This window comes from Musa acuminata, chromosome BXJ2-1 (assembly GCF_036884655.1).
Source record: "Musa acuminata AAA Group cultivar baxijiao chromosome BXJ2-1, Cavendish_Baxijiao_AAA, whole genome shotgun sequence".
Classification (NCBI taxonomy): domain Eukaryota; kingdom Viridiplantae; phylum Streptophyta; class Magnoliopsida; order Zingiberales; family Musaceae; genus Musa; species Musa acuminata.
This window is the reverse complement of record NC_088338.1, coordinates 18,762,059-18,789,436: the sequence shown is the minus strand read 5'-3', so window position 1 is coordinate 18,789,436 and position 27,378 is coordinate 18,762,059. Positions and strand designations below refer to the sequence as shown.

General features: G+C 37.2%; 2 protein-coding genes across 2 annotated transcripts; both read left to right on the top strand.

Moving 5' to 3' along the window:
* Positions 1-12,766: 12,766 nt before the first annotated feature.
* LOC103999459 (cyclase-associated protein 1) lies at positions 12,767-22,230 on the top strand. The gene is made up of 10 exons (XM_009421216.3): positions 12,767-13,089; positions 13,862-14,030; positions 14,124-14,188; positions 18,563-18,881; positions 18,975-19,122; positions 19,268-19,377; positions 19,486-19,541; positions 19,644-19,700; positions 20,289-20,432; positions 21,874-22,230. Exons 1-10 carry the CDS (start codon positions 12,814-12,816, stop codon positions 21,958-21,960), a joined length of 1,431 nt encoding a protein of 476 aa, XP_009419491.1. The 5' UTR covers positions 12,767-12,813; the 3' UTR covers positions 21,961-22,230.
* Positions 22,231-22,739: 509 nt separating this feature from the next.
* On the top strand, positions 22,740-26,438 carry LOC103999632 (protein LIKE COV 1-like). Its single transcript, XM_009421436.3, has 6 exons — positions 22,740-23,002; positions 24,290-24,342; positions 25,219-25,328; positions 25,526-25,693; positions 25,764-25,988; positions 26,073-26,438. The coding sequence occupies exons 1-6, from the start codon at positions 22,841-22,843 to the stop codon at positions 26,192-26,194; spliced, it is 840 nt and encodes a 279-aa protein (XP_009419711.2). The 5' UTR covers positions 22,740-22,840; the 3' UTR covers positions 26,195-26,438.
* The last annotated feature ends 940 nt before the right edge of the window (positions 26,439-27,378 follow it).

Genomic DNA, 27,378 nt, shown 5'->3' with positions numbered 1-27,378 from the left:
ATTATCTAGTACTCCTACATGATGATGATTATTTATACATGTGATGTATGATGTGTGGACGGATGATCATGGACCGTGTGATGTGTGTACTTGTGATAATTATTATTGAGGTCTGCGAACCTCCATTATATTTCTCGTTTATTGTCGGGCCTGCGTGCCTATGATTAAGTTGTAATCATATGAGGAGGGGCAGCGGGAGCATGGATGCGATAGCAGGACCCACGAGACGAACGATCGTGATGCATGGAGATGCATCAAGATGTCGACGAAATCGACGAGGACGAGATGGACGATCACGGGGCATGGAGATGCACCGTTGCACACATTGATCTTGATGTGAGTGATTAGGCCTACTGGCTCGGGCCTAATCATATTAGGTTGTGGTCCATGATCATTTGGTGTGATTGCTTATTAAATATGTATATGTGTATATATCTTATACACATACTAGATATGTATATATATTTGCATGCGATGTAGATATATATTAAATATGTATATGTGTGACATGTCATATTAGGAGACCAAATTATAGAAACATCTCTCGATAATATTAAGTCGGTAAACGTGAGACAATTAGATTGACCCACGTGGCCTTCCATCGTTATGAGTAGGAACCGATTCCCGATGTAAGTTGAGTTGGTCGAGTCCCTCGAGACTCACCTATATCGCGATTCGCTATCTTGCTTACGACATAGAGATGTCACCGGTGACCTGAGGACATGGTATGCTTGGTCGAGTCCCTCGAGGGTATATCATCAAATCAGACTCATCTTGTAACGAAGGTGTTGACTTAACCGAGCATCATGGTTGGTCGAGTCCCTCGAGGCCATGGTGATTCGGAGGCCGAACAGGACGGGAATCACAAGGAGTTGTGATCGGCAAGAGTTGCCTACCTTTTAGGCTTAGTGTGATTGGTCGAGTCCCTCGAGGTTACACTAAGACGCTGATTGGATCCTGATCCCCACTAGAAGTCTGCCGGAGACTCCCGTTTTACGTGTTGAGGGTGTCGCGTGACTCGATAGTAAAATAGTGGGAGCATATTAAGATAGAAGTCTATATCTTGATAGTTTATTTCTTGCAAAATCTGCATGTTATTCATTTCTGCTACATCTTTATTTTCAGAAAAATGTCGCTTTCAAATCCCTTACGTGGCATACTTGATGTCAACCGCCTCACTGGTCCAAATTATACGGATTGGCTCCGTAACTTGAGAATTATTCTCACATCGGAGAAAATCGTGTACGTCCTTGATACAGTGATGCCTACGCCCGAAGAAGGGGCAAGCGAGGATGAGATCGCTCGCTACGTGAAGTACATTGATGACTCCACTCTTGCTTAGTGCTATATGTTGGGCTCTATGACTCCAGAGTTACAGAGACAACATGAAAAGATGGATGCTAGATCCATTCTCCTATATGTCCGTAAATTGTTTGAGGAACAGGGAATGACTCAACGATATGAGATATCCAAGAGCCTTTTCCGCGCTAGGATGACTGAGGGGACACCGGTTCAGAACCATGTCCTAAAGATGATTGAGTGGATAGAGAAACTCACAGGTCTAGGAATGGTCCTAGAGGATAACTTGTGTGTGGACATTGTGCTTCAGTCCCTATCAGATTCCTTTTCACAGTTCATAATGAATTTTAATATGAACAAGCTTGAGGTGACTCTCCCAAAGCTCCTCAATATGTTGAGGGAGGCAGAGAGTACTATTAAGAAAGAGAAGCCAGTTCTCTACACTGGTGAGACTAGAAAGAAAAGGAAAGCAGAAAGGTCCCTTAAGAAGGGAAAGGGCAAGGGCAAACAAGGTAAAGCAAAGGTTGCTAAGAAAGACCCAACAAAGGACAAAGGCCAGTGCTTCCACTGTGGTAAAGATGGGCACTGGAAGAGAAACTGCAAAGAGTACCTTGCAGAAAGGGCGAAACAAAAGCTTGATGAAGCTTCAGGTACATTCATGATCAGTCTCCATTTGTCAGACTCTTATGATAACACATGGGTATTGGATACCGGTAGTGCTTATCATATATGCAATTCGTTGTAGGTTCTGGCAAAGCCTAGGAGACTAGAGAGAGGCGAGATGGACCTCAAGATGGGTAATGGAGCAAAAGTTGCTGTATTAGCTGTTGGCGAGGTCGCCCTACATCTGCCTAGTGGAGCTTTTATTACATTAGATGCATGTTATTTTGTTCCTTCTATTATCAAAAACATTATCTCCATTTCATGTTTAACAGTTAGTGGATATAAATTTGTTTTTGAGAACAATGGTTGTTCGATATTATTAGATGATAAGATCATCACGAAAGGAACATTGCATAATGGTTTATTTATGTTAGACACTACTCCACATATCATGAATGTAAATGTGTCTAAGAGGAAACGAGATGAAGTGAACAGTGCATACCTGTGGCATTGTAGGCTAGGTCACATCCATGAAAGAAGGATTCAAAAGTTACTAAATGATGGATATCTAGATCCATTCGACTATGTGTCTTATGCAACTTGTGAGCCTTGCATTCGTGGAAAATTGACCAACTCTCCATTTAGTGGAACTGGAGAGAGAGCCACTGAGTTGTTGGAACTCATACATAGTGATGTATGTGGACCCATGTCAATTCATGCCATTGGAGGTTACTCCTACTTCATTACATTTACTGATGATTTCTCAAGGTATGGATATGTGTACTTAATGAAGTACAAGTCCAAGGCTTTTGAGAAATTCAGCGAGTATAAGAATGAGGTGGAGAACCAGACTGGAAAGAGTATCAAAACTCTTCAATCAGATCGAGGAGGTGAGTACTTAAGTACAGAGTTTACTCAGTTCCTCAAGGACCATGGGATATTATCCCAATGGACACCTCCTTACACACCTCAGCTCAATGGTGTCTCTGAAATGAGAAATCGTACTTTATTAGATATGGTACGGTCCATGATGAGTTTCGCTGACCTACCCATCTCATTCTGGGGATATGCCCTAGAAACCGCAGCTTACCTTCTAAATAGAGTTCCAACTAAGTCGGTAGTTTCTACACCATATGAGATATGGAAAGGGAAGAAGCCTGATCTTAAGGTTGTTAAGATTTGGGGCTGCCCAGCCCACGTTAAAAGACACAATCCCGATAAGTTAGAATCAAGGACAGAGCGATGCATATTTGTGGGATACCCCAAGGAAACTTGTGGATATTACTTCTATCATCTCGATGACCAAAAGGTCTTTGTAGCTAAGAGAGCAGTGTTCCTTGAGAAGGAACACATTCTTGGCGGAGACAGTGGGAGAATGATAGAGTTGAGCGAAGTTAGAGAACCAAGCTCAAGCACCACTCTACAGCTCGAGTCTGTTCAGGTACTTAATACACAAGTTTCAACTTTACGTAGGTCTGATAGAGTATCTCATCCTCCTGAGAGATATGTGGGACATATTAGAGGAGAGGATGTAGAGGATATTGATCCTCAGACCTATGAGAATGCTATTATGAGTATAGACTCCGGGAAGTGGCAAGAAGCCATGAATTCTGAGATGAATTCTATGTACTCCAATATGGTTTGGAACCTAGTTGATGCGCCCGAAGGTATTGTACCCATCGGTTGCAAGTGGATCTTTAAGAAAAAGATCGGAGTAGATGGAAAGGTAGAGACCTATAAAGCAAGGCTAGTGGCTAAGGGGTATCGTCAAAGGCAAGGTGTTGACTACGACGAAACTTTCTCACCCATAGCAATGCTAAAATCCATCAGAATTCTATTGGCTATTGCAGCACACTATGATTATGAGATCTGACAGATGGATGTGAAAACCGCATTCCTCAACGGGAACCTCGAGGAGGAGGTGTATATGATGCAACCTGAGGGATTCGTGTCCAAGAACTGCCCAGATAAAGTGTGTAGGTTGCTTAAATCCATTTATGGACTAAAGCAAGCTTCTCGAAGTTGGAACATAAGATTTGATGAGTCAATCAGATCTTATGACTTCGTTAAGAACGAAGATGAGCCTTGTGTGTACAGGAAGGTAAGTGGGAGCGCTATCACCTTTTTGGTGTTATATGTGGATGACATCCTCATCATTGGGAATGACGTAGGAATGCTATCCACAGTAAAGACTTGGTTATCTAGACACTTCTCCATAAAGGACTTAGGGGAAGCATCCTATATCTTGGGGATTAGAATCTATAAAGATAGATCCAAGAGGATGCTTGGCTTGTCCCAGTCTAGGTACATAGAAACTATTGTCAAAAGGTTTGGCATGGAAAATTTAAAAGGGCAAACATGAATATGATACCTTATGCCTCAGCAATAGGGTCTATCATGTATGCCATGCTATGTACTAGGCCTGATATAGCGCATGCTCTGAGTGTCACGAGTAGGTATCAGGCGGATCCAGGCTTGGAGCACTGGAAAGCAGTAAAGCGTATCCTTAAGTACTTGAGAAGGACTAAGGATCTTTTACTAGTATATGGAGGTAATAGCCTTAAGGTTGAAGGCTTCACTGACTTAAGTTTTCAGTCTGATGTCGATGATAGCAAGTCGAATTCAGGGTATGTGTACACCTTGAATGGAGGAGCAGTGTGCTGGAAGAGTTCCAAGCAAGATACCACTGCTGACTCGACCACAGAGGCGGAGTACATTGCTGCATCAGATGCAGCAAAGGAGGGAGTCTAGGTGAAGAAGTTCATCACAGATTTGGGAGTCGATACAGATAGCGACAAGTCGACTTCCTTATATTGCGACAACTATGGGGTGATTACTCAAATAAGGGAACCCGGGTCTCATCAGAAGTGTTCTGAGGAGGTTCCAGCTTATAAGAGAGATCGTAACCCGAGGATATGTAGCAGTGGAAAGAGTTCCATCCGAAGATAACATTGCAGATCCACTGACAAAGCCGTTGTCTCATTTTGTCTTTGAGCGTCACAAGGGTCTGATGGGGATCAGACACATAGGTGATTGACTTTAGGTCAAGTGGGAGATTGCTAGTCATAGGTGCCCAGCAAGCCAATCACGTGAGTGATGGCACGTATGACTTGATATAGAATCTTTTTGCTTATTATATTTTGGCGTATATCACTTTATAACTATTGCATATGTGCATATATATATTGTGATGTCCTTGGATTTGTGCAATGGGAATTGGATCGTTATGAGATCACTATAATGAGATCGATTCACCTTTAAACACATATCCTAAATAATCTCGGTCATAGGTTACTCGAGAGGGACATCGTGATAACCGGATAGACTGGTGTGCTGTATACCCGTCCATATGATGGATGCAGCTGGTCTCATAGCTGCTCGTGTAGGGACACTAGGGATACAGTACAAGTGCTCATTGGAGAATGAGTTCACTGATTGATTCGCTTACGGAATGCTGGATGGTTGATGATGCCTTATTGTCAGACAGCGATTCCGTAGTCCTAGTGGTGTATTTGGTCCTTAGACTTGAGACACCAAGGATGTCCTGTATGAGTGCTCCACTCTTTGATACCAGACTTATAGGTTTGGCTGTCCCCAGATCTAGTACAGCTGGTCATTGGGAGTGGTAGTCGACCTTACGAGGGCTATTGAGTGTCGATAGAGGATCATCCACTCTCGGCGTCTTGAGAGGAATATCCTATGTGTTCTTGCTCAGACAAATCCCTGGCTAGGGTCATTCGGGTTGAGAGAGAAAGAGTTCTCCGGGAGAATCCGATTAGAGCGAGACTCGAGTAGAAACCGTATGGGTCTGACAGCACCATGCTCGATATACGGTCTCTGGGATATTAGATGGATGAGGGACTATAGGTACATGGTAACTGAGGACAGACAGGTCCAATGGATTGGATTCCCCTGTATCGTCTGGGGACTACGGCGTAGTGGCCTAGTACTTCCGTAGTCGATGAGTCAAGTGAATTATTACAGAGATAATAATTCACTGAGTTAGAAGGAGTTCTGACAGGTATGACTCACGGCCAGCTCGATATTGGGCCTAGAGGGTCACACACATATGGTAGGCATTGCGATGAGTAGAGGTTCGAATATGAGATATCCGACGGAGCCCTTGTCTTATTGGATGCAGATCCAATACCCACTAGGGAAGGACCCATTAGGGTTTTGACATGGGATCTCTATAAATAGGAGGGATTCACAGCCTCATAGGCTAGAGTCTTTGCTTGCCTTTCCTATTCTCCTCTCCTTCTCCACCTCAGAGCAGGCCTGGAGTTTTGAGGAGCGTCGTCGCAACCCTACTGTGTGGATCACCGCTAGAGAGGAGGACGCTTGACCTCCTTCACCCTCTCCTAAGGATCTGCAAGGAAACAGGGATATACGATCTCCCTAGGTAACACAATCTCTATACGCAGTTTTGTGTTTTGCGGATTTTTGCGCACCAATCTTCGCACGACGACGAACATCTTTTTGGGAATCGGGGATTTTTGTTTTCTTGTTCTTCCGCTGCGCATATGATGTCGCCCCCAATGATTTCCCAACACTGGGGACTATGGCGTAGTGTCCTAGTACGTTCGTAGTCGATGAGTCGAGTGAATTATTACAGAGATAATAATTCATTGAGTTAGAAGGAGTTCTAATAGGTATGACTCACGACCAGCTCGATATTGGGCCTAGAGGATCACACACATATGGTAGGCATTGCGATGAGTAGAGGTTCGGATATGAGATATCCGACGGAGCCCTTGTCTTATTGGATGCAGATTCAATACCCACTAGGGGAGGACTCATTAGGGTTTGACACGGGACCTCTATAAATAGGAGGGATTCAGAGCCTCATAGGCTAGAGCCTTTGCTTGCCTTTCCTATTCTCCTCTCCCTCTCCACCTCAGAGCAGGCCTAGAGTTTTGAGGAGCGTCGTCGCAACCCTGCTGTGTGGATCACCGCTAGAGAGGAGGACGCTTGACCTCCTTCACCCTCTCCTAAGAATCTGCAAGGAAATAGGGATATACGATCTCCCTAGGTAACACAATCTACTCTATACGCAGTTTTAAGTTTCGCGGATTTTGCGCACCAATCTTCGCACGACGACAAACATCTCTTTGGGAATCGGGGATTTTGTTTTCTTGTTCTTTCGCTGCGCATATGATGTCGCCCCCAAGATTTCCCAACACATTTATTGTAAAGGATCTCAATATGAGAGCACATCTCATAGAAAGGTTGAATGGAGATAGAGTTTATGAGTGCCAACTATTATACCATCCAAATCCATCTTTGCTTTAGCCAACATCAAGGCTTCATTTCAAGAATGGCACAATCACATAGGGCATCATTCTTTTAAGGTTCTAAATCATATTATTTATTCTTATAATTTATCTTTATCATCATCATCTTGTTATCCTTTTTTATGTAACTCATGCAAATACAATAAAATGCACAAGTTTCTATTTTCTACATTCTTTCTCATAAGTAATTTGCTTCTTAAACTTATATATTCTGATATTTGGGATCCTTCACCAATATAATCTTATAATAGATTTAACTATTGTTTTATTTTTATTGACTATTTCATAATGTACATATTATTATTTCTCATAAAGCAAAAATATGAAGTATTTATCATTTTTTCAAAGTTCAAACTTATTGTTGAAATGTTTTTTCAATGGATAAGTTTTTTCAATGATCCATCATTTCTTTTTACTCTGATAATGGTGGTAAATTTTAAAAACTTCATAACTTTTTTGAAACCAATAGAATCTGTCATTTTCTTACCCCTCCACGTACTCCTAAATATAATGAGACCATAGAACATTGTCATCAACACATCATCCAAACTGGTCTCACACTCCTTACTCAAGTTTTCCTACCTCTTTAATTTTGATCTCATGCATTTATCATATCAACTTATCTTATCAATCACATGCCTACTCTAGTTTTAAACATAGTTTCACCATTTGCAAAACTATTTGGATTCACTTCTAACTATAGTAAATTACATATTTTTGGATGTCTATGTTATCCATGGTTAAAATTTTACACCGATAACAAACTAAATTCTCGATCAAAACCATGTGTCTTTCTTGGATATCCACTAATTAAAATGTCTTTAAATGTTTTGATCCATCAACCAAAAGAATTTTCATTTCTCACCATGTTAATTTTGTTGAATCTATTTTTCCTTATAAATCACTAACTCCCTTTTACCTAGACTAACTTCCAATAATTTTATTGATTAGGTTTCTTAACTTCATAAGCTACCTCATATTATCATTCCCGTCCAGGTTGAAACATCAATCTCACCCACTAATCTAAACACTTTATCTACTCGAATCTCACCAGGTCCTTCCTTCATGGTATATACTGAACAACAAGTTATCTTATCCATCATCTACCTCATGAGAGTATCACACAACAAGAGAATTCATACTAAGGTTTGGTTTCAATGCCCACTTTTTAAATTCTTCTATTCAATACATCCTAGAGAAGTCATTGACCCTACACCAATTCATCCAATAGTCATTGACCCTACACCAATTCACCAATAATAAGTTATCCACTCGGATCCACTCAAGTCTTTAAACCAAATATATTTTTCTTTGTTTCCATAAAATAATCCTAAAAATTTATTTCTGGGCCTTCCACTATTAACCAAGTTTTAAAAATTCTTGAATGACAAACAATAATATTTTAAGAATATAATGTTTTATTATAAAATGATATATGGGACTTAATCACATCCCATCCAGGTGAAAACCTTATAGGGTGCAAATGAGTTTTTTTAATCAAACGAAATCCTAATAGATCCATTAATAAGTATAAAGCAAGACTTGTTACAAAGGGATTTCATTAACGTCTAAGCATTGAGTACCATGACACATTTAGCCCGATTGTGAAGCCAATGATAATTCATATTATTTTATGTATTACTTTATCTAATAATTGGGGACTTCAATAGTTAGACATGAGTAATGCATTTCTTCATAGCCATATTTCAAAGGATGTATTTATAAAGAAACCTCCCGGCTTTAATGATCAAAGTCTCTCTCAATATATCTATAAGTTACGCAAGGCTCTTTATTGTCTCAAGTAGGCCCTCGTATTTCAATGCCCCTCATGTTTGGTATCATGAACTTGGAACATATTTAGTCTCAGTTGGATTTCATAATTCTTAATATGATAACTTATTATTCATTTTATTCTCATGAAGGCATAATCATATTTTTACTAGCTTATATGGATGACTTAATTATTACTAGTAATAAACCAATAATAATTAATCAGTTTATTTATTAGCTTGGAAATAAATTTTCTATCAAAGATCTTGTGTCCTTTAGTTATTTTCTTGGTGTTCAAATAATTTATTTACATAGCAAATGGTCTGTTTCTTTCTCAACAAAAGTATATTCATAACCTTTTTTATCGCATCAAAATAATTGAAGTCAATACTGTTACAATGCCAATCTCTATAAGTGTTCCTCTTACCTTATTTGATAATGCTAATCTCAGCGACGTCGTTGAGTATCGCCGAGTTATTGGTAGTTTATAGTATTTGGCATTTACTCATCCGGATATTATATATGTATTGAATAAATTATCTTAATTTATGCATAAGCCTACTTCTTTGGTACTTAAAGGTCACTATTGATCATAACTTATTTTTTCGAAAGGACTCTCCTCTATTACTTCATACATTTTCGGATATCGATTAGGCAGGTAATAAGGATGACAAGACATCTACTAGTACTTATATCATATTTCTTGATCACAATTCAATATATTAGAGTTCCAAGAAAAAATACTATGTTGTAAGATCTTGTACGGATGATGAATATTAGACAATTGCTTCTACGACCACTGAACTTTGTTGGATTCAATTATTGCTACATTAACTATTTATCATAATCTGTGATCCTCTATCTATATATTGTGATAATATGAGAGCAACATATCTATGTGTGAATCCTGTATTTCACTCTCGAATGAAACACATAGCTATCAACTTTCACTTTATTCATGATATGTTTAAAATAGTGAGCTACATGTCTCTTATGTCTTATCTTCTGATCAACTTGTAGATGCTCTTACCAAGCCTTGATCTTGCCAGCAATTTTTTCTACTTCGATCAAAGATCAGTGTCTCTGATGGAAGCACCATCTTGCGGGGCATATTAGAAAATATATTATTGAGAAAATTAAATCATGATAAAATTATTATAATCATCTTAATATTTTAATATTGTATTATCATGATTCTAAATCATAAAATTTATGATAATATATTATCATGATTCTATAAATAAAGATCATGATCTTCTAAATCATAAAATGATTTAGCAAATATTTTATATTTATTATTAATTAAAAAATTATATGATTATATCTTTTTATGTATACAAATTTATATTCACTATAAATAAAATTATGTAAGTCATTTCTTCTCATATAAGAATGGAACGGATGCCTCATTATTTGAAGTGGGTGACGATGGTAGATTGAAATACTATAGTGGTTTTTGTGTATCTCTCTTAATTACTTACGGATTGTATCTCTCCTAATTCACCTCATGTCTTAGTCCCTCTATTGGTCCCAAAATTAATTTGTTTATTAGATCCTTTTACAAATTCCATAAGGTCAAATGTCAAAGAACGTAGCTTACTACAATAATTAAATAATTTACTTATTTGAAATGCTTTTACTTATCTATGCGATGTATATTTTTTACCTTATTTTATTACATATTATAATATGCTATATATGCTTTTAGTATTAATTAATGTGCTATTTTTATATATTGGTTCTAATATTATATATATACTTCATGTTATTTTACAAATGTTCATCTTGTCTTTTTATTATTCAATTAAATAGCTTATATTATCTAACTTCCTTTAGTTATATATATATATATATATATATATATATATAATAATAATAATAATAATAATAATAATAATAATAAATAGAAGCATGCAAGCTTGACATAAATGTGTAAATATAAAATTAAAGCATGTGGTAGTAAGTGAAAGGAATAGTGGGCCTTAAAAACCGATTAAACAAATTAACATAACAAAATGAGTGAAGCACTGCAATTATTGAATCTAATAAGTTTGAGTTATTAGATTAGAAATATTCCAATGCTCGGAAGTAACGGTTCATTTTATTCATGTGATTGCCATTCCCAATCACATGAATAAAACCATAATATGGGAACGCTGTCACAGCCTTCAAAAATAATTTCCAACACAAGTTCATTTTAGTCTAATGCATCACTCCACTTTAAACCCAAGTCTAATGATCATATCTATTGGGATAACCAGTCAGTTACTTTTATTGAGCCTAAGCTATTATCTTAAATTGTTTAAGCTTAAGTCAACATTAATACATCTATCACCCTTATAAGTCAAGCTATCGTCCTCTTACATAATTTAGATCAAATTATAATGTCACATATACGTGAGGCATAGTTTAGTGATAATGTATTCTCTAATCTCGTTCATAGATAATTTTTTTCTAATCGAATCTTTAACTATATGTTAACACTAGATCGACGTTGATATTAAGTATGATGATCAAGTGTGATAAGATAATTGATTTATTAATTTCGTAAATTCAAATCACAGAATCACTTACCTAAAATCATAGTGTCCAATTATTTAAAAACATATTTTTTATATTAATTTAAGTAATTTCTTTTCAAAAATATTTCCAGCATAAGATAAAAAAGAATCTATTCTTAAATTTGGAAGAACCCCCCCGGTCCAACTTGATTTAGCACAGCAACAATGTCCTCTCCACAAATGTCATGCTGCCTCCCTTAATAAACAAGAATTGTTGACAAGTAATGACTAATACTAGATTGGAAGGATTATTTATTAGTAGTAATGCTCACTGGGATGGTAAGTATTTTTTTTATTTCTTAATCTAATATCTTTGTATAATAAAAATCCAAGTAAGGCTTTTTTTTTCGCGAGGGAAAGATTAAAAAAAATAAAATTTTATTATTCTTTAAACACTCTATGTAGGTTTTGATAAGAAAATGAATGTTTTGAAAATGCAGAGTGAAAAGACAACAAAAAAAAAAATTATTTAGAGGTTATGTTAGAGGATTTATAAGAAATTTTATGCTTGGAGTTGGAACTTATAGTTTAATGTTAATAATTATTTACAGTCAAACCATATGAACATTAATGAATGTTTTAATAGATTATTTATAATAATTATTTAAAATATTGATATGGGGCCTTTTCTTTTATTTCCCGGAAAGACGATTATCTATCTAAAGAGTCAACAGCTTTACAACACACCAAAGAATGGCGAATTAGTGATATCACAGCCTTTATACCCACCTTTCGCCAGCTAAATTTACTGCATTATTGGCTTACAAAATTTATTTTTTTAGATAATGATCGATTAGGATGCTATAGTTAGGGAAAGAAATGAACTTCATATGTTTTCAGAAATATTATATATTTATATTAATAATTACTAAGAGAGAAAAAAAAATTAAATGTTTTATTTTCGTAAATACATAAATCAAAATATAATTTTTAAAAATATTAGGGCTAGAATACTAAAAATAACTAATTACATATATAATTTATAATTAGCTTCAACTACTGTTACTATTAGATTTAGATTTTACTAATTTAGAGGAATGCACGAGAAAATTATTTTAAATATAAAAAAAATTGCAGCGAACGTGTCTTCCATCACGGAAGAGATGATTAGTTTAAATTAAAATAATAGTATTAAGAAAAATCCTTCTTTAATCCTTTCGGCGAGAAGACAATGACAGCACAGCCACAGTGGGAAAAAGCAGTTTCAATGTAGAGTGTATATAACCGCAACAGCCCGCCACCGCTGCTTTCGTTTCGTGGTCGGTCCAACCCTAGTCGAAGGCGGCATGGAGAAGGAGATCGTGGCTAGGTTGGAAGCGGCGGTGGCGCGGCTGGAGGCTCTCGCGGCCGCCGGATCGCTTGCGGCTCCGGCCGGCGTCCCCGACGCTGCCCTCGCCGTGGACCCCGCCGTCGTCGCCTTCGATGAGCTGGTGGAGAGGTCCCTCGGCCGTCTCTCCGCCGCGGCCGACAAAATCGGGGGAAAGGTCCAGGAGGCCACCAAGATCCTGGCGGAGGCCTTCGCGGTGCTCAAGGAGCTCCTCGTCAAGGCCAAACAGTGCCAGGTTCGTCGCATCTGATCGGATCTCCTCGCTTCCTTCTTTTGGTTACAGGAATGTTGAACCTTCGCTGGTGGGCTGGGTGATTCTCTTATTAATTTCTTTGTTTGGTTAGCTTTCTTGTGACCAGGAAGGATGTTCCTCTAGATCTGATTGTCATCAGGAGGCATTATCAAGGAATCCTAGCACTTTCGAAGCTCTTTTTCTTACTTTTTATAATCGGAGAGCAGTCAGATTTATAACCTGAAGTATACATTTGTCCTATGTATTTTGTCACTCTGAATCATCAAGTTGATCCAACATAATCTTAACGTGTTATTTTTCTAAATTGAGTCACTTATTGAAAATGCAAACCTCGTTGAGTATGATATAATGTCTTAAGAAATGGTTGACTTGCAATTAATGAGATTGATATACCTGCATCATTTGGCATTGGCTGTGGAAAATTATGAATTCCAGCCAAAATGATTCTGTCTTGAGAAAACATTGTGCTCGTCCACATCTTCTAGCTTAGAACAAGATTATTTGTGATGATACATGTGCATGCAATAAAAATAATGAAAACTTAATTTTAGATTCTTTGGGAAATTCTGATCTCTGCTCAGTTCTGTTGGTGAGCTTTCATATTTGGATTTTTTTAACTTTTAGTTTACATGATCTTCTTCTTTCTTTATTGTTTATTTTGGTAAAATAGCTCTGGTTCCCAAATATGGAGACTGGTATAGCTATCTGGTTGCCTGGAGGGCATAGTGTGATCAGCACTTTTTTCCATTGGCAGAAACCTGACCTTGCTGGTTTACAAGAGTTCCTAAAACCACTGAACGAAGTGATCCTTAAAGCAAGTGCCTTGACAGAAGGAAGGCGTTCTGAATTTTTCAACCATTTGAAGACGGTTGCTGATAGTCTTACGGCTTTGGCGTGGGTAGCTTACTCAGGAAAAGATTGTGGTCAGTATTCTACCAACTTTTATAGTTATTTTCTTGTTTCCCTCTGGTTGCATTGTCGAGAAATTCTTACCTTTATATCTTGCATCTTTCCAGGCATGAATATGCCAACTTCACATGTGGAAGAATCTTGGCAGATGGCTGAGTTCTATAACAACAAGGTATGCCAAGTGTAGCAAAGCTCTGCAACTATAGGAGAAGTACATCGAATGAGTCTGCATGTGATATTTTTTTTCTTTACATTTTTTGCTGCTTGAATATGTATTTATTTATTTGAAGAATTATCGTTGTGGGTTCAACAACTTTATTGGACAATTTTTTGCATTCTACTGTTGTATTAGAACCTGCTTTGCCTTTGCTGTTGTTTGCAGGCTCCATTGTGCTATTGTTTTTCATGCATCTTATTCTACTTTTCACCCCTGATATATCATATATGCTTGCAGTATAGTATGACCCACTTTCTTCTTTAGCTTACCAATATTCATTGTGTTTTATTCTTCCGTATAGGTGATAAATAGTCTGCAATCAAACTCATTGTTTGAATATAGGACTACTACCTAAGTATTCATGCTCATGGATTGTTTTTGTAGTGGATCAAATGCTGCCTTTTGTCAAATTAGACATTGCCTACTGGAGTTATTGACCATAACTTTTTAGCCTACAAAATATAATTTGGTTTAGATGTGTGTTCGTTAATTGTGTGACAGATTGTATAATCTATCCTGCTCCAAACTTGAAGCTAAGAATTGCTTTGTCAGACACTCTTGTTTGTTATGTACATGTCAACCATATTGATGCATGGTGTATCTGCCTTTCCGCCTTTAACAATTAACATAATAATCATATAGTGATGATCCACTTTTATCTTGGTTCATCTTGATTTAGGGATGAACCAAGATAAACAATAGTGAGTTTCCTCAATTTCAAGGTATCATATTTCAGCATTTGTCAAGGTCTTAGGGATCGATAGTTGCTATCAACAACCATTATTGTACCTTTGTTGAAGCTTAGCCAACATTGCTTGCTTATAAAAGTTTGTGGTTCAAAAGTTGGAATTCATGTATTCACCTTTCTTATTGATGAATAGGTTAGAAAATCATCTGATTTTTGTTTGTATTGGAATTAACAACACCATAAATGACATCGTGATCCTGATCTGAGTCTAATGCTTCTAATATGTTGGAGCAAGGATTTTAGTACCACACTATACCAAGTATTTGTTGGCCAGTGAACTGATATAGTATGTTGGTATGAGATGGTGTACCTGAACCATTAAGAAACCAAGTAAATAAACTGGACTGGTGGTTCGCATCCCTGTTCATGCTCGTACTGATACATATCAGCTAATATGTACCTGTTGAGTGACACTTTGTTCGTTGTGAGAAACATTTTAGAAAAAATTTCTCTAAACAGGATTAACATCTTGTATCATCGTGTTTTCAACCAATAGAGTATAATCATTATAAGTCAATAGTCAAATTCCATAAGGTGTAGATTGCTTATCCTAGTCTACAGATCACTTGGCATTTGCTTGACTGTTCAATCTCACAATCAACTAGCAAGGAGCATTTTACTGGGTGTGGATTGTCTAAGAAGGATGAACTTCGCTTGGATCCATTGATTCATCAATTGTGCAATCTGGGGTGATATGACTTGGATTGGCTTGTTGTTCCAGGATAATATGACTGATCTAGGTTGATTCGAATGTTAGTGTATTGCTTGGACGAGAAGTTCCCTTCAATTTGTTTCTTTTGGCCTCAAGGTTTTCATTTGAATGTAAGCTGCATCTTTCAACAATTACTTATAGAATTGTTATGTTTTGGTGTTAATACTTAATTAAAACATTATCATATTAGTAGTACTTTTTTTTTCAATTTATCATCTATGAAAATAGTACATCTTATGCATGTTTGATTGTTTTTGTAATTTTCCTCTTTTCCTAGTGCTGTGACTGTCATACTTGTCGTTGATCACATGGATGGAATCAAGGTTTTTAATTTCGCATTGTACCAGTGTACCGAGCTTTGCTCGGTATGGTATGACATACCGAGCGGTACGCCCTGTTTGTGACTGTCATACTTGTCGTTGATCACATGGATGGAATCAAGGTTTTTAATTTTATATTGTACCAGTGTACCGAGCTTTGCTCGGTATGGTATGACATACCAGCGGTACGCTAGGGCATACCGCTCGGTATATGTATTTTTATATACATATGTTTATATACATTTGTATATAAAAATATGTTTATATATGTATATTTACTCATAAACATATGTATTTTTATATGCATATGTTTATGAGTAATAATTACTATAAAAATTGTTTATAAAAAATCTCCTTTCCATCTCGAGAGACGGAAAGGGGGTGATGGCGAAGCAAGCGAGGATGCGACACATCACCTCCATCCCTGGCTCGAACTCATCCCTTAAGAGGCACTCCGCAATGCTCCCATGGTAGCTAGATCTGGCGGGAATCTAGCGCAGGGCAAGCTCATCTCCCGCTCCCCCGTCGCTGTCGCCCTCAGCGACTGTGAGGAAAGAGACCAAGATGATGACGAGAGCGAGAAGAGGAAGCAACAGTCCTACCTGGGCCAGGATCCCTTCCTTCGTCATCGATCGCGACCTCCCCAACCACAGCGGCCACGATCCCTCCGCCCCCTATTGTGTTTCACTCGACAGAGCGAGGACCCGCCCCCTACAGTGTTCCGCTCGACGAAGCGAGGACCCACCCCCTACCGCGTTTCGCCCGACGGAGTGCTTCATGTCCCTCCACGTCCAACCCTCTTCTTCATCTTGCCTTCTCCATCCAATGAGCGTCGTAGCCCTCGCCGTCGTGCTCCTCATTCTGTCCGCCAGTTGATACCGCCCGGTAGCGGGCGGTACAATTCAAAATTTAAAACCTTGGATGGAACCACAAAGAAGTAATTTCTTTCAGTTAATCTATAGATTCCATCTATAGGAATGCCAAGTTCCAAGTCAATAAGAACTTTTTTCTTCTGCATTTTTCATTAATTTTCTTAATAGGTAAGTTTTTTTCTATAGTTGATCATCCATGAAACTACTCCTTTCAAATTACATTTATATCCTTGTCTAATGAACTCTTGATCTATCATGACTTCTTTCTTTCTTTTCTGTTTTTTACATTTCTTTTTGTTCAACCCCTTCAATTGGTCCTTTTTGTGTTTCAAGATGTGTGCTCCCTTTGTATTATATATTTTTGGGGAAAGGTTGGTGTTGGGGATTTACGATTTTTTTCATGTTCAAATAATTGGTAGCTATATATGTTGGTCAACTGTGTGTCAATATGTCATGACAGGATGTGGAGTCCATTTATAGTGAGCACATGAACCAATTTATGCAGGCACTACATGATGTAAACACATTCAAATGGTGTTGTGTGAGTGCTTATTATCTACTAAATATAAATTTTTTTATAGGACAATTATTGTGCAGAAGGTTCTCTCTTTATTCAGAATGTCAGGTGGATTAGGAATGTGATAGGACAATCAATAGTGTTTTTTTGGTTGCATTTTGGCAAGTTATGGGCTGTGCCAATTGCGAACAAGACAGGAAAATCATCAAATTTGATTGGCCTGTCCAACTTAGACTAAGCATAACAGAAGATCAAGAAAAATTCTTATAAGCATAATGAATTATAAGTTAATGGTGGATTTTGCTGGTGGGCAAAGTATTCATACAAGTTGACCTCAGACAATTAGGAATATGAAGCTTGCATTGACATCCTATAGTTAACAAATCATCTATTTTACTTGTATAGACTTTTTATAACTGAATGCAGCACATCATGTCTTGGCTCATCCTTATCTCCATTCTTGTAGTTCTTTTAATTTTCTCTTATTCGTTAACTAGAGGTGTCAATTATGCTGTGGATGTTGGTACCCACGAGGACCTGCCTCTAATGGAGTATTGAGGGGTGTTTTTTTATTACCCACATGGTTATGGGGCAGGGATAGGTAGAGTACTCCCCATCCATCCTCGTACCCGTCCTCACCTATGTATATTATTATGCTATATATATATATATATATATATATATATATATATATATATATATATATATATACATTTTTTTTTTTTTTTTTTTTTTTGAGAATTGAACTCAATACCTATAACTCCAACATTCTAGCATTAATAATAAATACGTAGAAACAATATCACCCACAGGTTCCTCGTCCCAGTCCCCACCCCATCTTGGGGAATGGGATGAGGATGGGGGATGAGACAGAGACTAGGATGGGGATGGGGGAAGCACTCCCTGCCGCTCTGCCCTGTTGACAATCCTATCTTTGACTGGGTGCACCAGAAGGTTAACAAAAACAGGAAGAATAATTGTCAATTACTGCAAACTTCTACATGGATGTTTATAATTGTTTTGCAATCTCTTCTCCAATATGGTGGTATTCCATATGATTACCAAGTAATATATATTTTTTGGGGGGTTTACCTCCAACATTTGTGTTTAATTTGCCCTACATTGTAAAGAAAAGGTAACTTCCAGCATTCCAAATCCAGATTCTTGTGGAGTACAGAAATAAAGATGCGAACCATGTAGAGTGGGCTAAAGCTTTGAAGGAGTTGTACCTGCCTAGCTTGTGGGACTACGTCAAAAGCTTTTATCCACTAGGTCTCACTTGGGGCTCTGCTGGTAGTGCAGTTGTTTGTTCATCAGCATCTGCTCCTTCTGTGGCAAAAGATCCCCCACCACAGGCTCCTGTTCCTCCGCCTCCTCCCTCAGCATCACTTTTTACCTCTGAAGCTGCATCATCACGACCCAAGGAAGGAATCTCTGCTGTTTTTCAAGAGATCGGCTCCAGCAAATCTGTAACTGCAGGCACATAACGCATATTTATAGAAAAGAAATGACTGAACCTATAATTTTTCCTTTTTCCTTTTCAAAGTTTGACAACAATTTTCTGTATGAAAGGTTTAAGGAAAGTCACTGATGATATGAAGACCAAGAACCGAGCTGATAGAAGTAGTGTTGTTGCTGTCACAGAGAAAGGTTCTCGTGCCAATTCATTTTCCTTCCGTAAAGAAGGCCCCCCCAAGTTGGAGCTTCAAATGGGTCGCAAGTGAGGACATTTTTAATTTTTCTTCCATGAGGAATATGTTACTATTGTGCTTCTAGAGCTTCCTTTTACTTTGCTTACTAGATTAGGTCTTGTATTTCTTCAATATATTCTTCCTCAATTAATCTATAATTTTATTTGCTTTTAGATGGGCTGTTGAAAATCAGATTGGCAAGAAGAACCTGGTTATTGATGACTGTGATTCTAAGCAGACTGTATATGCATATGGGTGCAAAGACTCTGTTTTACAAGTCAAAGGTATTTCTGATCAAGAATTTGGGTTCTATTGATAAAATGGAATCTTTTACCATTTAGTATGAACCCTTCTCAAGAATATCAATTCTCTTTTATGTGCATGTTATGCAGGAAAAGTAAACAACATAACTGTTGATAAATGCACCAAGATGGGTATCGTCTTTATGGTTAGTATCAAAATATGTGTATTCTTGGCTAACAAAAGAAGGAAGGTTTTGTCTTGCATAATCATTTGTAAAATAACAATTCCTCTTCATTTTTGCGTTTAGGATGTTGTAGCAGCCTGTGAAATTGTGAATTGCAATGGTGTTGAAGTGCAATGTCAGGTATCGGTCCATATCTCATAAATTTCAGAAAAATATTATTTCATTTTTTGCAAGAGCCACTAAGGACAGATAACTTCTTATCAGAAAGCTTTCTAATTGATCAGCTGAGGTGTTCAGTTAGTTTTCTTAGTTCTATTTCACTTACATCGGCATCTTAAAACTGAATCTAGGACGTGTTTTTATCCTTGTTTTCTGTAAAGCATGTCCATAGTTTGAGACAAGGAAAATCTCTGTTATTTCCAATCACTTTCTCGCTTACAAAAGATTTTTTATGACTGAATCTTGCAGAAAATTCCTTCTTTGTTTCTCCTGGAGACAAAAAAGAAAATGTAACTCAGTACTTCTTTTATGTCATTCAAGCCACCAAATACTATTGGTTATTACCTTCTTACTGGAGATATGCAACTTGACATTCTTGTTTAAACTTTCTATATATCTGCAGCACTGTTGTTTGTTGCTATAATGGTCTTGAAGAAGGTCCTTATTCTTGTAAAGTGTGTTGCTATAATGGTCTTGAAGAAGGTCCTTATTCTTGTAAAGTGTGTTGCTATAATGGTTATTACTTCAATTATTCCCATTTATGTGCAGGGTTCAGCACCGACAATATCAGTTGACAATACATCTGGCTGCCAATTGTACCTTAGCAAAGATTCATTGGGGGCTTCAATAACCACAGCTAAATCAAGTGAAATCAATGTAATGGTTCCTGGGGCTGGCCCTGAGAGTGACTGGGTAAGACTTTTATTCTAATGCATTATTCTTTTCTTCCATATTTTGGTGATAAGACATGTTGTTTTGGGTCTTATCAATCAACCTCAAACATACTTGATTACATCTTCAGGCTTCAGCTATTGTTATTTTTTGACTTTGGGAATTAATATTGCAGTTATCTGATATTAGTGTTTACGCATATCCAACAGATATCTGCTTTTAGTCTTTTGTAATAATTGATTAGCCTTCGATTAGAATCAAGATGTTTGAAAACTTCTGGTAATATGCTGTTTTGTAATAGGTGATAGTCTTACCTTTTCTTCACCGATTAATCATCGCATTTGCTATGATTTATAGTTTAAATTTTAACAAAATGAAATAAATTATATGTTCAAGGTGATTTCTAATTATTCTGATCATGGCATTTACTAATTAGTCTGATCAAGCTTAACTGGATGGACACTGGATGATGGAAAACAAGGTGATTGCCTGACCAATAATTTTTGTTCACGAAGTTATACATTGTGGGTTAAGCAATTTAGTCTTCTTTTAGCTTATGTCATAACTTGATTGTAGTCTTGAACTTCAGGTGAATCCTTTATGCAAAAACACTCATAAGATTTCAAGAACCATTAATTTGGCGAAGGCAATATAAGGCTTTAGTGGCATGTCACAGCCTAAAACTTCTTGCTAAAAAATTGAAGATCTAGGGTTGCCTGAAGCTGTGCATTTGCATCAGGAACAATCAAATCATTCCTCGCTTCAGTACTTGACCGGCAGCCTTAGGGGGCTTTCTTCCCAAACACAGCAACAACTGAGTTTTAGTCTTATGATTCTTAGTTGAAACTTCCTGTTAAAATTTAGTTCCCTCCCATCATGATCAAAGTTTTGCTAAGCTTTCTTTGGTTCGTTAACAACTTCCTGCACATGAGGTTGATGGGATAAGGAAGCCTCAAATGGAAGACCGAGAGGCCCACAAAATAATCTTTTTGGTTGGAAATTCTCTGTGCCATCTTGCTATTATTAATTGTCATTGGTGCACTTCACAGGACTAGTCTTTAACTTATCATCGTAAATCATCCCAAAGTGACCACTCTGGAAACTGTGTAGTGTCCTGAAGTTTTCACACAGCATTTGTTAACCATGGTAAATGTTCAAACTATCAATGCCACGGATGATGGGCATTTTGAGTTGTAGGATATCTTATGATGCATGCTTGCTTTTCTTTTGAGACTCAATCCTGATTTGCATCAATATGTGGTAAGACAAACAATTTAAACTTTACCAAACCCCTCTTATCATCAAGTACTCCTGATTTGCATGCATCAAGTATTCCTGTCAAGAGACATGACTGATTGCTTAAATATTTAGGTTCTGCAGTTCAAAAAATTCGCTGGGAACCAAGGAATAAATACAAACTTATAATATGGATTATTCTAACTAAATCTATCAATATTTGTAGGTGGAACATGCATTGCCCCAGCAGTTCGTCCACACTTTCAAGAACAGCCAGTTCACGACATCAGCGGTTTCACACTCTGGTGGTTAGTAGCCATGTTTAATCACCATATTCCCCCATGATAAATACATATAGCCATAGTATTGGATTGGAAGGAACGATGAAGCGGAGAGCCACTCGAATGTTCTTTTGTGTGTTGATTGCTACATGTGAACTCGTAAATTTGGATTCTGTTAAAATGTATTATTCTTGTAACGGTTTCTTTTATTATTTCTTTGTTTTGTGTCGTAAAATTAATTTTACATGGCCCTTTTTGTACCAACTATGTTTACCAAAGGCTTAGTATCCTCCTTTGTTGCTTGTGTTTGCTACTTCGATCTGTGCAGTGAGATTCAATTTATTACAAATAACATTAGTTTTGAAGGGTTTCCTCGCAATGAAGTATATATCTGTCCAGTTAAACGCCAAGCTCTGCTTGTTTGCATGGAAATGATAACATGTAATGTCTAATATCCAATGGGTATTTAATAATTTGGTACCAAATCCGTCTTGGAAAATAATCGATTCCAATATGTCTGAGGATGAACAAGATTAAATTTAAATTTAATTCAAAATTCAAATTCAAGAAAAAATATCTTCTAAAATCGAGTAAGAAATATCTGAATTCAATTTAAGCGGATTAAATAGTCCGGAGGAACGTAAACGAAAGACAAAAAAATTCTATTTATTACCAGCCCAAATATTTCATCTGAGCCTACGTCATTAATTGCAATTGAAATGGAGGAATTGACCATGTCCGGAGGAGATCTACCGTCTCACTCAACCCAGATCCGACATTGCCGTGGCTGGTCCACGTTTAACTGTGCCAGAAGAACACGGCCAACGAGAGGCAAGGAGTCGTTAAGGCGGTTATCCAGACGCGGGAAGTCGGAAGCGCGACGCAGAGACAGCACGCCGCGAAGCGAAATCCATGGCCGCCGCCGTCGTCGCCCGCGAGAGGGACGGCGACAGGGAGCTCCTCATCCCCGTCGGCGAGACGGCCCTGGAGTTCCACCACCTCAAGGATGGCGCACCCCCGGCCGCGATCTCCTCTCCTCCGCCTGCCTCCCACCACACGCCCACCGGCATCGAGGTTTCGGTCCTTCATCTCCTCCTCTTGCAGTGGGGCCTCGTCCCCTTTTTAGTGTATAAATCTTTGTGTTTGGAGTTTGTTTCATATTTAACGAGCTTTTCAATTTCCAACATGAATGAATCATGTTCTACTAGGCTTATAAAGAGAGAGAGAGAGAGAGAGAGAGAGAGAGAGAGAGAGAGGTGGTCATGTTTCAGGAACCTATTCTTCTGGCATCTTAATTTGTTAATCTTGTATCATTATGTTTGATTGCCCTATTTTTTCAGCACCAACTGAGACTATTATTTATCAAATCTAAACCTAAAAAAGTTTGATCACTGTCAAACTATTATGGGTAATCAGTGAAAAATTTTCCCCCCTTTTTCTTGTAATATTTGTTCAATACTTTTTTCATTTTTTTAAGGATTTTACACATATGGTTCTTAGAATATGAGTAAAATGAAGGTCAGAGCATAAACGAATTGAAGAACAGATAGATGGAGAGTCTTGAAGAATACGTGGCCTTACAGTTACAACAGGACCATTATCCTTCCTCTTCCTAAGATTTGACTCTGATTCTTGAATTAACCATGATTAGAAAGATTATTCTCCCAAAGATCGATCCATATTTTGTTTCTCAATCATATCGATTTAGTATCATAGACTCAGCGATGACTAGATAACAGAAAGCAATTAGGTGTAGTGGGCCTTGTTATTAGAAACTAAAGATATCCGATTAATTTGGTGATGCTCAACTTTGGATTTTTGGCTAATATGTTGAATCATGAACATAACAAAAACTTAAGGATCATAATCTATCAACGCTAACTTGCTTGTTAGGGCTGTGTTCCTGCTTTACTACTGCATGTCTCAGCATCAAGCAATTTCAGATATGGTTAAATTTCCTGGATTAAGCCATGATCCACGTAGAAGCAAAATTCTAAATCAAATACTTGTGATGGAGAGCAAAAAGCATGAGTAGGCTGCTTACTGATTTGCAATATGCATTCTGTTTTCTTCCTAACATAATCTTTTCCTAAATAAAATTATTGAGTAATAGTTAATTTTCTGTTTTAAAAAAAACATAATCTTTTCCTTAAGTTTATTGTTTGGGTTTATTCTGTCAGATTATTGCTGATATTAACCTACAATAAATATTACAAACATGGTAAACATTGTTGGACTACTTAATAACATAGATCAAAATGCATGAGAAGGCTACCTGTTTCACAATATGCCTTCTTTTTTCTTGCTACCATACTCTTCTACATTAAGAAGCTTCCTGACCATTTATTGCAATTTTGCTAGGCACTTTCTAAAGTCATTCGCAGCTGGGCTTCCAAAACGTTCATGACTGGTTGGTAAGTGCTAACTGCTCAACACTGCAACAATTGGTTGATGAAACTGTTGTAAACAGCATGAAATGGTCTCCTGCAATTTTAATATACTTGCGATTGGTCTTTAGTTTACTTCTCATGCATTCCATTTTTTTTTTTTTTTCTGGAGTTATAGTTACAAGCTCTTGTTTACGTTGTGTCAAGTCGTATTTTGCCACAAGTGAAATTCTTGTTTTTCATACATTTTGTGTTAATTAAATTCTTTATACAATTTCTGGAGCTGAAAATTATATTATCTCATTTACATGGAAAATAGGCAAATCTTGCTTCTCAGACCAATGATTCATCTGTTAGTGATAGCCATATGCAGTATATCAGTAGCTTGCTCGTTCGTCTGTTTAGTTACCATTTCAGCAACTATACCTTTGTGCATAATTGTCACATAAAATACCTAACAATTTATGTTTTCTGCATTACTGTTTGAAGTGTGTCACAGCAGACCTATCATTGGTTGCACTTTTGTTTAATGCCTTTAAATCTAGTTCATCAAGCTTTCCTTTCTATGTTTGAACCAAACATGATGATGTTCTTGCGATTATTGCTAATGATCAATATCAAATAATGATTCCTGGCACATATTTTGAATTGACTTCAAGCTTGGGCCACATTTCTATTTTAATTTTACGGACCCTGAATTTATTACACTTTGATCCACCTTCCTGTGTCCGGCTTTAAGTTAATTTTGGCCTTATTCACATTATTCCAAATGCGTGAGAAAGAAAAGGTTGACAAACTTCATAGTGTTCCAACTTACTAAGTTAGAACAAAGATCACAGTATGAATTTTCATAAGATACATAGTCAACATAATAGTGTCATGATGCATTTACCTGTTTTGCAGTGTAATTCTCCTTCCAATTGCCATCACCTTTTACACTACCTGGTGGTTCTTTAGTTTTGTGGATGGATTCTTTTCACCTATATATGCTCATCTTGGAATTAATGTTTTCGGTACGCATTTTCTACACTAAGTAGTTGGTAGAGGCACTGCTTTATTTCATCGCAAACTGGTCTCTGTTTATCTCTTCAGCAGTCTTTCACATTAGCAAGATTAAGTAGCAAAATCTCTCTTTTTTTTTATCTTCAACAAAATCTAAATAATATCCTGTTTATTACATGAACACCATCTGATACGCATCAATTTGTAGGTTTAGGATTTATCACCTCAATCACCTTCATCTTTCTTGTTGGAATGTTCATGTCGTCATGGTTGGGAACTTCTCTACTTGGCCTTGGTGAGTGGTTCATCAAGAAAATGCCACTTGTGCGCCACATCTACTCCGCATCGAAACAAATAAGTGGAGCAATTTCTCCAGGTTACACATGCGAGTTACTTCTGTGTGCTCCATAGCAGAGCAGTGAAGCTAAGCGTATGGTATGCTGCAGATCAGAGCTCCCGAGCTTTCAAGGAGGTGGTCATTCTAAGGCATCCACGCATCGGTGAATACGCAATTGGCTTCATTACATCGACTGTGATTCTTCGAGGAAGCAGTGGAGACGAGGAGCTCTCTTGTGTGTATGTGCCAACCAATAACCTCTACCTTGGCGACATCTTTTTCTTCAACTCAATGGATGTGATCAGACCAAACTTGTCTGTACGCGAAGGGATCGGTAAGTGCAAAAGTAGAATTTATGCATCAAAATTAAGACTTGATCAAGTGAGTTTGTGATCTCTTTTGATGCTTGGTGTTGCAGAGATTGTTCTTTCAGGTGGCATGTCGATTCCTCCTGTATTATCTACTCGTAAAGTGAAGGATACTCTTGAAGAAGAAGTGAGGATTCTGCAAAACCCAAAATTGCTGAGTGTGAAGGATTAAAGATTTTTGTTGCAAGTAGCTGTTGTCAATGTGAATTCCACAATGAATCGAAACTACAGTTTCCAAAAGCATGTTCTCGAGGCATATGGAGTAAGGAATTACAATCTATGTTATGAACTTATGCTGTGCAACAATGCAAGCATTATTTTTTCTGAATGAATTGTTGTGTAGCTTTGATGATCATATTCGGTGGCAACAGAATTTTTGTGCCAAGAAATAGAAGATTTGGATGGATTAACTGTCACTAGAGTTCGATAACACTAATTTTAAGTTTTGGTACAAAATCAAATCTCTCATTCTCTATATCTTTGGTGATAGTATTTACGGATGATCCTAGCCATTGATTCTGTAAATTTTGCACCGATGAGATTAGTGCCACTTAACAACAACCGCATGATTGATCGCTATGATCATTAAAACAACATATGTTGGTTGTACAAATCTCAAGGCAATTATTCATCTGATTTGTGAAAGAGTAAGTCACTTAGGACAATTATTCCTATTATCATGCATCCAATGAATTATCTTTATAATGAACAGAACGTAAAAATATTATTATGAGATTTTTGTATTTCATTGAAATTAATTGGTGTCAACCAAAAGATACTTTGGCTGACCTGATGCAGGTGGAGGTCAAGCAAATCTTTGACATCCATCGGATTTTTTTTTGGACATACATCAGAATATTTTTGCATAGTTGGTCAATAATATTAATGTCGTGATCTATCATCGACATGAATTCTTCATGCATGTCTCGTAATGAAGACAAGATTGGATAATATCATTACAGGATATTATCATGAAAAATAATGAAAGTTGGCTCTTGTTGTTATCATGCCTAATCTTTGTTGCAAATATACATGAGCATTATCTGATGAATAATGTCAAAGATTAATGGAAAATAAAGCATTCAGAGCTCAGTAAATGCATATTATAAGACATGGTTGGACCCTCCAAAATCATCATAATGACTGCAATTGTGATTCTAAAATCCATCATTTTGTTTACAGCGTGAGATAATTATTCTATTGTTAGCTAGCCTTTGAAATATATCTGAATCTATTCTAATAACATAAAATTAATTAATAACATGATATTAATTAATCATAGTAATTGTTTTTACTAACATGTTTGGTAGAAACAAGATATATTGCCAAAAAAAAAAAGAAGAAGCATTATTCATG

Coding starts and splice junctions, on each gene's coding strand:
- LOC103999459 (XM_009421216.3), top strand. CDS start 12,814: ATGGAGAAGGAGATCGTGGCTAGGTTGGAAGCGGCGGTGGCGCGGCTG. Junction 19,123..19,267: donor GAGCTTCAAATGGGTCGCAA/GTGAGGACATTT, acceptor ATTTGCTTTTAG/ATGGGCTGTTGAAAATCAGA. Junction 19,701..20,288: donor GTGTTGAAGTGCAATGTCAG/GTATCGGTCCAT, acceptor ATTTATGTGCAG/GGTTCAGCACCGACAATATC.
- LOC103999632 (XM_009421436.3), top strand. CDS start 22,841: ATGGCCGCCGCCGTCGTCGCCCGCGAGAGGGACGGCGACAGGGAGCTC. Junction 23,003..24,289: donor ACACGCCCACCGGCATCGAG/GTTTCGGTCCTT, acceptor CAATTTTGCTAG/GCACTTTCTAAAGTCATTCG. Junction 25,694..25,763: donor AAGTGGAGCAATTTCTCCAG/GTTACACATGCG, acceptor GGTATGCTGCAG/ATCAGAGCTCCCGAGCTTTC.